The 12,081-nt window shown below is 51.1% G+C and overlaps 1 protein-coding gene across 8 annotated transcripts in view; it reads left to right on the forward strand.

The window, feature by feature from the left end:
- The window catches only part of SIPA1L3 (signal induced proliferation associated 1 like 3), a 236,803-nt gene that overhangs the window by 137,410 nt on the left and 87,312 nt on the right, over window positions 1-12,081 (forward strand). For all 8 annotated transcript variants that reach the window (XM_061174284.1, XM_061174283.1, XM_061174276.1 and 5 more), the window contains 2 exons: window positions 3,075-4,903; window positions 8,776-8,906. In XM_061174284.1, the coding sequence (XP_061030267.1) occupies window positions 3,382-4,903; window positions 8,776-8,906 (1,653 nt within the window). In that variant the 5' untranslated portion in view covers window positions 3,075-3,381. The remainder of the gene's footprint in view (window positions 1-3,074; window positions 4,904-8,775; window positions 8,907-12,081) is intronic.

A 12,081-nucleotide genomic window follows, 5' to 3' on the forward strand; every position in this document is an offset into this window, starting at 1 on the left:
CACTGCGTTTCCCAACCAGCCCAAACGTGACCTCAAAGGACTAATCCTCTGAACTCTGCCAGGCTGACCCAAGGGCACAGCTGGGCTGCCAAGCGGAGCCAACAGTGCCCTCAGCTGGTCGGGATACCCCAGCCTGGCCTGCGATCCAGGGCCCAGCAGAGTTTGGGACTGCCCTCAGGCCCTCATCTCTGGCGAAGCTGAAGACCAGTCACCGAAAGTCACAAACCAGCAGCCCCTGCTCAAATCAGGCCCGCATACTTACTTTGTTGGCCCTCATTGTGGTGTGTGTTGGTAATTCATCTGTTGACTAAGAATACATGTAAGTATTGCAAATGGTAGCCAGTGGTGTGCAATAAAAAGTAAGGCTCCCTACTAGACTGAATGTCAATATTATGACATAGTATGAGTGTGTTTCATGTTTGGTAATTGCAATCATTGTTGCTTTTGTTGTGGTCATCCATGTACAATGCTTGGTGTCAGTCTATTTATCTCTTGTAAAAATAAAATACAGTGTGTGTGTGTGTGTGTGTGAAAAAATAAAAATAAAAAAAATAAAAAAAATAAAAAAAAAGTAAGGCTCCTTTCTGCCCCTTCTTCCCAAACACAGATCCTGGGGATACACAGTAGGTCACATTCTTATGGGGAGGGAGGCCAGGAATAAATCAGAGACGTAAGTGAGTATAAGTACTAAAGAAAATAAATGAAGCAGGGATGGGGCTGGGAGTGGAGAGGAAAGATACCCAGTTTCCCTCCTCAGGGGCAACCACCATGAGCAGTTTCTTGAAAATCCTTTTAGAGGTCATCTCTGCATGTTAGTTTGTTGCTGTCATAGCTGTTGTTTTTGTTTTTCAGATTGGGAGATGTTGCATACAGTTCTAGATTTCTGTTTCTCTTGAAAAATCCCATGATCAGGCATCCACATGCCTGCAAGGCTCAGTTGCAGGAGCTGAGGCCCAGCTGCCTCTTTAGAGGACGCCTCTGCTGTCCAGGTCACTGCAGCTTCACCTGGCCTCCATCTCCCTTAACTAGCCCAACCCTGGGGACTCTCCACTTTCCTGCCCCTTCTCTGCCACCTCCCCTGTATGCCTCCCTGTGGTATCTGCAGGAATGCTCAGGAATCCCCACCCCCACCTCTCCCCTCACCTGGTTCTCACTTTCTCAGAGGCTATAGGCTCCCCTTCTTTTTTGCTCCATGAATCTGCTTCATGCTTCCCCGGCGGTGCCTCTCTGCCAGCTAACTCCATACCTCTAGGCATGAGTTGTGAAATGCCTCCTACACGTGTACACGTGCACGCGCACACATGCTCACACAGGAGGCCTTCCACTTACTCAAAACACCAACACTCACTGACTCACATGAGTCAGTCACATCACTCACAATGGCCATGTCCACTTCTACATTCCAAGGGAAAGTAATTGTTAGTCACCTTGAGTCAGATGCCCAGGCCGACCCAGCACTCTGCTGCCCTGAATAAAATCAGTTCTGTTGGCAGGAGAAAGGGGCACAGCTGCTGGGACAAGCAGCAGGTTCTGCCACAGGCCATGATCTACTTTCCCCTTCCTTCCCCACTGAGGGTTTCATCTTCCAGAAGCTCAGGGTAGAGACAAAGGGAAGTGATCCTCCAGAGTACTTTATGTTGCCAGGCAGAAGAAGAATGAACTCCCTTCCCCAGAGGTCTGCAAGTCAGGATGCACTAAACACATCAGGTCAGGTAGAGGCTGTCTGTTCGCTAATTCATACACTAGTGAACGAGTGTCCTGGACACTATTCCAGGAGCTGGGGCTACATCAGTGAACAACACAGATAGCCCTGCTGTTCTGGAACTGATAATTTAGTGATGGAGATAATCAGTAAATAGCAAACTAATTTCAATTAGTGGTAACCTCTAAGGAAAAAGAAGAAAGCAGAGTGACAGAGAAAGGCTCCTAGAGTGGTTTGGGAAGGCTTCATTAAAGAATGAATATCAAGTTAGGGAACCAGCCTGGTGAAGGACCGAGGAAGGATACCCACATATCCTGGATGGGGCCTGATATGTCAGAAGAACAGAAGGCCAGTGTGATGGGAGAGGCACATCCCTTAGTTGGGGCTGGGGAGAGGCATCAGGGAGACTGGTCAGTCCTGTGGGGCTCATGAGCCAGCAGAAGGAATTTGGATTTTATTCTAATGCAGTAAGAAGCCACTGGGGACATGTCAGCAAAGAAGCAAAAGATCTGCCAGCTCTCATAGTATCAATATTTATTAATCACACAGATTTCTAGAGACATTCCTCCCCCAAATCCACCAGTGCTCATGGTGATTCCTCCATCTTTTCCACTTCCTTTCTGGCGGGGTGGCTGGTCAGGTGGACTACAAAACAAATGGACAACCGTGCAGCCTCTGTGTACAACCACCAGTAGACCGGACTCATGGGGGGCAGAGGAACATGTTCAGTGACACCACAGGGAACAGTCAGCCAGATCCTGAAAGTGGGAAGCTCCACAGGACAAGTGACCTCATTCCTTCCATAAGTAAATAGCATCAAGATGGGGGAGGGGGGATTGTAGAGTAGTGGAGACTTAAGAAATATATATGCCAAAGCAGAGTACAGATCTTGTTTGGATCCTGATTTGAACAAGTCAACTTTCAAAAGACATCTTTGAGACAATGCGGGGAAATGTAATGCAGTTGGGGTATTACATGACATTAAAGAATTCTTATTTAGATGGGTACGATAAAGGTATTGTGGTTTTTATTTTTATTTTTTGAAGGCCTTATATGCTAGAGATACAAGCTAAATTATTTATAGGTAAAATGGCCTGATGTCTGGGATTTATTCTAAAATATTCTGCCAAAAACAAAGTGGAGGAGTAGGGGAACAGATGAAACAGGAATGGCAAATAGTTAATAGTGTTGAAGCTGGTGGGGTGGCTTATCGTGTTCTTCTCTCTGCTTTTGGGTATGTTTGAAATTTTCCATAATAAAACGGTTTTTTTGTTTTTGTTTGTTTTTAAATGAGTAAAGCTGTCAAAAACAAAAGGTCATTCTCTGGGAGCAGTAACATCATATCTCACCTTTGCCTTTTCTCCCTTTTCAGCATGGCAGGGAAGGCACCCCTGCAGCCTGCCAGCCCTCGTGCACACCTGCTGCTTGCTCTGCCCCGCTGAGCCACTCAGTCTGGAGGCCCCGGGACAGCGCCTGCCTCGTGAGGTTGTCCTGGCTCAGTTGTCCACAGCGATGGTGGAGAACTGGACTCCACAGGCTCACAACCTTCCCGACAGGCTTCAGGGGCCAGAATCCTTCATCCTGGGACTGGTGGCCCTGAACAATGGCTGAGGGCCAGGGGACCCCATAAAGTTCGTCTGCAGCTTTCAGGGGCCAGTAGCACCCCACTGCCCGGGAATATGACCACCTATCGGCCCATTCCCAATGATGCTGTGGACCTGGCGGTCAGCTGTGGGACCAGGGCAGCCGATGTCCTCCCCGGCCCGCACACAGGGGACTACGCTCCCATGGGATTCTGGGTCCAGAACGGCAGCATGCCCCAGCCTGTGGGTGAGAGCCCAGCCAGTGCCACCACCCGCCCCAGTCCCACCACCCCCGCGGTGCCCAAGATGGGCGTGCGGGCAAGAGTGGCCGACTGGCCGCCCAAGCGGGAGGCCCTGAGAGAACAGAACAACCCCAGCCCCTCACAGGACACAGATGGCACAAAGGCCACAAAGGTGGCCCATTCCATGAGAAGCGTACAGAACGGACAGCCTCCCACCAGCATCCCGGCTTCCTCAGGGTCCAAAGCCTTGCACCGACTCTCCAGGAGAAGGTCTAAGGATGTGGAGTTCCAGGACGGGTGGCCCCGGTCCCCTGGCAGGGCCTTCCTCCCGCTGCGGCACCGCAGCAGCAGCGAGATCACCCTCAGCGAGTGCGACCTGGAGGACGCGGTGGAGCCCCGTGGCGCCCGGCACACGGGGGCACTGCCGCTCTTCCGCGAGTATGGGAGTACGTCCTCCATCGACGTGCAGGGCGTGCCCGAGCAGAGCTTCTTCGACATCCTCAATGAGTTCCGCAGCGAGCAGCCCGAGGCCCGGGGTGCCCCGAGCCTCACTGAGCTCCTGCGGGCCGATCCCGGCCCACAGGTCGCGGGGGGCGGCGGTGGAGCCAAGGGGGATGCCCGCAACGGGCAGCCCGCCAAGGACGGCCTGCTGCCACTGCAGCCCATGAAGGAGAAGGAGAAGGCCCGGAAGAAGCCCGCGCGGGGCCTGGGCGGCGGGGACGCGGTGGACTCGTCCATCTTCCGGAAGCTGCGGAGCAGTAAAGCCGAGGGCGAAGCGGCCCGGTGCCCCGGGGAGGCCGAGGACGGCCGGAGCCCCCCGGAGGCCAGCAGGCCGTGGGTCTGCCAGAAGAGCTTTGCCCATTTCGACGTGCAGAGCATGCTGTTCGACCTCAACGAGGCGGCCGCCAACCGGGCGTCCACGGCCCAGCGGCGGAACACGACCACCGGGGCCTCGGCCGCCTCGGCCATGGCGTCCCTCACGGCGTCGCGGGCCCACAGCCTCGGCGGCCTGGACCCCGCCTTCACCAGCACGGAAGACTTGAACTGCAAGGAGAACCTGGAGCAGGACCTCGGCGACGACAACAGCAACGACCTGCTGCTCAGCTGCCCGCACTTCCGCAACGAGATCGGCGGTGAGTGCGAGCGCAACGTGAGCTTCTCCCGGGCGGCCGCGGGCTCCACGGGCGGCAGCGGTGGGGGCGGCGGAGAGGGCCGCCCGCCGGAGCCCGCCCTGAGCGCCTACCGCACCAACGCCAGCATCTCGGTGCTGGAGGTGCCCAAGGAACAGCAGAGGACGCAGAGTCGCCCGCGGCAGTACAGCATCGAGCACGTGGACCTGGGCGCCCGCTACTACCAGGACTACTTCGTGGGCAAAGGTGAGGTGGGGGCGGACAGGCGGGCAGCACCTGGTCTGTGAGATTGTCACTGCTCATTCATTCCCTGTCTGCCAGGCCCTGCCCTGGGCACCGAGGATGCAGAAAGACACAAGACCTCCCTCAGAGAGGGGCTGTGAGGATGCAGGGAGTCCAGCCTCATGACATATGGGTAGAACTTCAAAACCCTGAGCTACATGAAACAGTAGATATGCATTAGCTTAGCAAATATGTGCTTGGGTCAGCTATGCGCCAGGGCACTTTCTAGAGCTGGGGGATACAGTATTGACCAGCTTGAAACAAAAACCTTGTCTTCCTAATGTCTTAGTGGGGTAAGACAAACAATAAAAGTAGATAAATATGTAAGCTATCTAAGGTGTGATGGGTGGCAAGGGCGGTGGAGAAAAGTAAAGCAGGGAAGAGGGAAACAGTGTCAGTGCCAGGGGTTGCATTTTCAGTAGGGAATGGTCAGGGAGGGCCTCCTAGGTGGGTGCCCTTTGAGTACTGAGGTGAAGGAGGTGAGGGAGGGAGCCTTGTGGAGATCAAGGACAGTGTTCCTGACACGGGAAACAAGTACAGTAGTCCTGGAACACTGGAGGAATAGGACGGAGGCCAGTGTTGCTGGGACAGAGTGACTGAGGGAGAGTGGAAGGAGTTGAGACAGGTGACAGGGGCAGATCATGTGGGACTCTGTGAGCCACAGTGAGGACTCTCACTTTTACCCTGAGTGAGATGGGGCCGCAGGAAAGTTCTGAGCAGGAGAGGGCCTTGATCTGACTCAGGTATTCTCAGCCTCCCTCTAGGGAACAGGCTGTGGGGACAGGGGGAGCTGGGAGACCAAGGAGGAGGCTGCTGCAATGGTCCAGGCAGGAGATGATGATGGGCAGGTCTAGGGGAGCCTAGGAGAGGGGAAGAAGCTGGCAGGTTCTGGATTCCCTTTGACGGCGGAGCTGTTGATGTTTGGAGGGTGTTAACACAGGCATCACACATGGTTAAGTTCATTGGTGCTGATGAGGCAATCCTAGGAGGCAGCAGAGCATAGTGCAGAGACCACAAACCCAGGCAGCCTCAGGGACCAGGCAGGAGACAATAGAGGGAAGCAAACCAGGCAGGGGCTGCACAAAGGGCAGCTCCTGCTCAGCTCCAGCTCACTGTTGTCATCAGGAAGTAGAGACAAGCCCAGTGTTGCCAGCCTTTCCAATTTTTCTAGATTCTCCTGAAATTCAGATATTTTTAATATGGATTCTCCTGTATCAATTCAGAATTGAATTGATATAGTAACAGGCTTAAACAACATAGAAGTTTATTTCTCTCACATAAAAAGGTCTGGAGATGTGCAGCCCAGGACTGGTATGGTTACTCCTCAGAAACAATGGAATGCCACCCTTAGTGCATGGCCTCCAAGCCCTCAGGGTGGTGTCCTGGTCCAAGATGGCTGCTGGAGTTCCAGCCATCACATCCATGTTTCCAGGCAAAAAAAGGAGGAAAGGATTCGGGCGAAATGTCAAGTCAGCACCCCTACCTTTTTTTTTTCAAGTCAGCCCCTTTTAAAGAACATTCTCAGAAGTCCCAGCCAACTGCTTCTGGTTATTGGCCACACCTGTCTGCAAGGCAGGCTGGGAAATGTTAGTTTTTAGGTAGACATAGCCCCTCTCTTTTCTTCCTCCAAGAACAGAGGGTTTCTCTTAAAATGAAAGAAGGGAAGAATAGGTAATGGATAGGCAGCCAGTACTCCACAGCAACTAGTTTAAAAAATTTTTTAAAGCAGTATCCTAGTCAAATACAACAAATGTCAACTAGATCGTCCAGAGTACAGTCTCTGGAGGTCCACCAGTGTTGGAGTCCGACAGCCCTGGGTTTGGGATGTCTTTTTCATAGCTTATTAGCTACGTGACACATTTTACCCCTTGGACTCCGTGTCCTCATGTGAGGAGCAGAGATGATTGTAGCAGCATCACATGCCCAGAAACAAAATGACACAGAGACTGAAAATTAAGGGATGAAAAAAGAAGTTCAGACAGTCACTAACAAAGAGAAAACTGGTGAGGTGACATCAGTATCACACAAAATAGATTTCAAGGCTAAAAGCATTTGTTAGAAGAACCAAAAGGGCCATTTCTTATTGACTTCTTAAAAATTTACCAAGAAACTGTAATAGTTGTGAACCTTTGTATACCTGGCAACCTGTTTGAGGGGTATATAAATAAAAAACTAATACAGCGACAGGGAGACATGAACAAATCCACAACCCATGGGAGAAGTTGACAGGGTCGCTCTTTGAAATTGACGAATCTAGTAGCCAGAAAGTAAGGCTGAGAGGATTTGAAACCTGGTTTTGCATTTATATTATATTAATTTTCTACCTAACCAACAGAGAACACGTTCTTTTTAACTTGCACGTAGGAATACCTACACGGAAGGACTGTGGTAAGGATCAAATAAGATTGTACATCCAAACAGTTCTTCATCAGACAGATAGTGAGTACTTATCATGGAGCGTTGAAAAGAAGCTGTTTTCTTTCAAAAAATGATTTCTTTGTAGCCGTGGAAACTCATAAATAAGTTAGTCATTGGTCAGTGTTTATTGATTGCCTATTCTATGCTAAGACCGCAAGGTACTGCGTATGCATTGGCGGAAAACAAAACAAAACAGATCCTGCAGCTGTTTCAGGAATGAACTGATATCTGTGGAGCACACTTATTCTGTTCTCTGACCAGCTGGGGAGATGGTTTAACCCACTGCAGGTGCTGTTCTGATTGGGACCATTAATTAACACACATTTGAGCCTTAGGTAAGCCTTTGATTCACCAAGAGCATCTCATGAGAATAGGAACCATCAGTTAAATATTGAGAGCACTGGGGTGGGAAGGAATTTCTGGCAGTGCGTAGCTGCTGACTTCATGGACTTAAGACAGACTGCTGGTGGGCATCCACCACAAGCAGGAGATACTTGGGTTATATATCAGAACTGTTTGCCTGGAAGGATTATAAGACAGCAGCATGTTTTTTTAAAAAGGGGAGACAGCTGTCATTTTGGGGAGAGAACAGGAGACTTCCTCCGTGACTTGTTAAAGACTCTGTCACCATAAGGAAAAACAGAGTAGTGTTTAAGTTTTTTACGTCTATAGAAATATGGTTAGATAAAGGTGACGCTTGGGGACTGGAATCATGGTCCTTTTCTGTGACAAACATCATGCCCTGGGGGTAGTACTAGCCAACACATCTCATGTGCTTACTCTGTGCCCGGCCCTGTGCCGAGTGCTCCATGCTTATTAACCTATTTAGTCCTTACAACCAGCTGAGAGGGGGGACTCCATCCTTCCTGATACCATTGTACTGATGAGAATGCCATCAAGCGACTTGGGCCACACATCTAATGAGTCCAGGGCCCGGATTTCAGCCGGGCAGAAGCCTCTCTAGACTAGAATCTAACCACTTCATGAGGGCTAATTGGCAGCTAAGCTGCTGAACATTTGCAAATATGGGATAATCACAGCGAAGCTAGGTTTGTAACATGGCATGCACTGCACTAAGCGTTTTTTGTTCGTAGCCTCATTTCATTCTCACATCGGCCCTATGAATCATGGGTAGCATGAGGGCCCCCCATTTCCCAGATGAGAGCACTGAGACTCAGGAAATTTCTGTGACTGGCAAGGGGGTATAGTAAGGTGGGCTTTAACCTCTTACGGTCTCTCCATTGAGTGTGGTTGTGACCAACCGTGAGGTTTGTGTGACCAGGATCCCAAGAGCCTGCGCAAGAGCTCACGGGTTGCACAAGAGCCTTCCCCGGCTGTCCTCTCAGCAGGCCTGCCATGGGACGTCACCCCTCCTTCCCAGAGAGCTGACTCTGAGCTCACCTGCTCTTCCCTCTCAGAGCATGCCAATTACTTTGGCGTGGACGAGAAGCTGGGACCAGTGGCCGTGAGCATCAAGCGGGAGAAGCTGGAGGACCACAAGGACCACGGGCCTCAGTACCAGTACAGGATCATCTTCCGGACCCGCGAGGTAGGTCCCATCGCTATTGTTATTATTACATAAATCACAGCCGCTCACATCTATGAGCCCTTACTCTGTGCCAGGTTCTGTGGGCAAGTGCTTCCCCTGTTTCAACTCGTAATCCTTCCAACAGCCTCAGGAGCGCAATCCTGTCAGTCTCCCCATTTTACAGAAGGGAAGACTGAGACTCAGAAACATGTTTGAAATCAGTGACTAAGTGGCCAGGATTGGAATCCAGTGTGTCTTACTGCAGAGCCCAGGATTCTGGCATTTGCAAAAGATTAACTGTGATGAGCATAAAAAATAAAGGGAGAGATATAGGGGATGCTTTCAGGATTGTGAGATGCCCTGCAGAGTGGAAAGGAGAATTAAGGCAGCAAGTCTCGGGCAGGGCAGGAATTGGGGAATCTCAGCAGCAGGCACTGCTGTTGATGTTGATCAGCTCAAAACACTCCCAGCCTGCCTACTTTCATTCAGAATAGAGGATCCCATTGTCCTGGCTTGGTCAGAGGTCTTCCCTTGGAATAAATGTCTGCTGTGGCTAAGGAACAAGGCCCGTTGGGGGCATCCTGCTCGATTAGGACTCTTAAGTTGTAAGTGGCAGAAATCTACTTCTATTTGGTTTAAGACAGAAATAGAATTCATTGGTTCATGTAACTGCAAATCCAGGGGTAGGAATGGCTTCAGGCATAGCTGGACCCAGGCACTCAAATGATGTCACCAGAACTCTGCCTCCTTATCTCTCCCGCTCAGCTGGCTCTGCTGCTTTTTGCATTGTGAATGTCATCCTCTTCTGCTACCAACAGGCTCTCTCCATGTCATGGGAAAATGGGGACCGGCTGCTCAAATCTTTTCCGTCTTTATACTTTCTTCTCCACGTTCTTATCTGCTGAATCTCTGGGAAGGACTCTGATTGGCCCTGCTTGGATCACAAGCCTGGGCCAGTCACTGTTGTCAGGGATGATAGAGGACTCTGTCTAGATCTAAGACATGTGCTCCACCCTGGGTCCAGGGGCCGGGCCGGGCACTGTGATTGACAGTTCTGTCAGAGCCACCCACAGGTGGTGGTAGGGGGGCGGTTACTCAGCAAAAGGTGGGGAGCTAGGCCAGTAGAAATGATAGAGACTTCCAAAAAACCTCAAAGGAAGACCTTTTCAGAAAAGGAGCAATCATCAGCTGGGCAGGCCCCCAAAATGGATCTCCCTCACCCCTGCATTACGCCATGCCCCTTGGGCCTGGCCTTTTGCGCCAACATGGGAGCCCAACAGGCAGGCACTGCCAGGGAGTTTGGATGTGGGGCGGGCCGATCCTGGACCTCATCCAGACCAGCAGATGCTGCACCGAGGGCCGTAGCCCCATCCCCTCGCAAAGACCTTCCCGCTGAGGGGGAATGAGATGACACAGATGGCAGCGTAGGGGAGGCAGCCCCAAAAACTTTGTGCCCCAGATCACAGGTGGTCACCGGCCCCTGAGTCTCCCCAGCACCCTCCTCCTTCCCTCTCCTCACCTTTCTGGCTAGATGAGCACCAGGGCAGAATGTGAGGTGACAGCTCACACTGTATCCAAGTGTTGTATGACATGTGGGGAGCTGCCAGGTGAAATGACAACGGCAATCATATACTAATCGATAATATTACAGCTGCTGTTATACTGCAGATTTACTCAACACTGTGTGTCAAGGCATTTTCTACACCGATTATGTGTATTCACTCACTTAAACGTCGTGACAGTTCTATGATGAAGGCACTATAGTCCTCATTTACAAATGATGAAACAGGCGCAGAAAGGTTAAGGGACCTCAGTGAGTGACGGGACGAAGTGTCGGCCCATGCGCCAGCCACCGCTCGGCCGCCTCTGGGATTCCACTGACTTGGCTCAGATTGCATATCAGACCCATTCAAGAGTTATGAACTCAACTTAATGCCAGCATTTTATGTTATTGGTTTTGTTGTTGTTGTTGTTGTTTTAAATGAAAACAAAATATGTAGAATGATTTTTTTTTTTTTAATACCAGACTTTGTTGTAGGTACTGAGAGTCGTGAGACTCTAGTGTGGAGATGCTAGGTCAGGGGATAATGTTTTGCGGTGGTTCCTATTCAGTAGGTTGGAAACTGGCTTGGTGCCATTCCTGGCTCGTTCCTGCTTCCGTTCACTTCCCACCCCCAGCGCCCACAAACTAGCCTCTGATCCACCCCAGGCTGGGCACAGGGCCTTCACAGCTCAGGGGCACAGGCCTGGGGTTCATCCACTCCACGGAGATTCACTCAGCACCACTACCAGCCAGCCCTGTGCTGGACACTGAGGAAACAGTGTAAACAAGGCAGCAGAGATGCTCATGGGACTGCATTTTTGCTGGGGAGGCAGACAATACATAGATACTCTTGTAAATTATACTACGTGGTACGTGATGACAAGGTGGAAAGTAAAGCAAGGAAGAGAGATAAGTGTGGGGGTGGTAAGATTTTTAGACAGGATGGTCAAGGGGGGTGTCACTCGGAAGGGAACATTTGAGTAAAAGACCTGAAGAAGATGAGAGGAGCCTTGTGGACATCTGGAAGAGTGTTCCAGACACAGGGAACATCCAGTGCAAAGGTCCTGAGGCAGGAACAGGCCTGGCACAGTCACTCAGCAGCTATGAAACCTTGGGCACGTGGCTTCTTCTCTCAGAGCCTCTGTTTCCCCCAAGGGAATCCCACTCTCACAGGACCATAGTGTGGGCTTGGTGAGGTTGCCCAAATAAAATAGGCAGTGCTGGGCCTGGCACTTGGGGAGAGCCCAGTGAGGATAGCCGTTGGGAGAGGTCTCAGTTCCCTGTCCCCTTGTCACATTCCAGTCAGCCCTGTGACTTTTGGCCCACCGTGAGGTTCACAGCCACAAGCAGGCCTTTCTCTGCCCTCACACACGTGCAGGCCACACGTGTACTCAGTCCTGGCCCCAGCCCCTTGCAGAGCTGCCTATTGGGCACTAAGGCCTGAGGACCTCGTCATCCTGTCATCTGGAGGGAGGGGCAGTGGCCAACAAGGTTTGCCTTGCCCCTTCCTAAGGCCCTTCCTGCCATGGAGGCAGAGAGTCACATAACCCAAAAGTAGTAATGACAGTAATAATAAGAATAGCTAACACTTTTAGCACATATTCCTGCCAGGCACTCTTCCAAGTGTTTTATATGCATTGACCCTTCAGATTC

Source organism: Eubalaena glacialis, chromosome 18 (assembly GCF_028564815.1).
Source record: "Eubalaena glacialis isolate mEubGla1 chromosome 18, mEubGla1.1.hap2.+ XY, whole genome shotgun sequence".
Taxonomy (NCBI): domain Eukaryota; kingdom Metazoa; phylum Chordata; class Mammalia; order Artiodactyla; family Balaenidae; genus Eubalaena; species Eubalaena glacialis.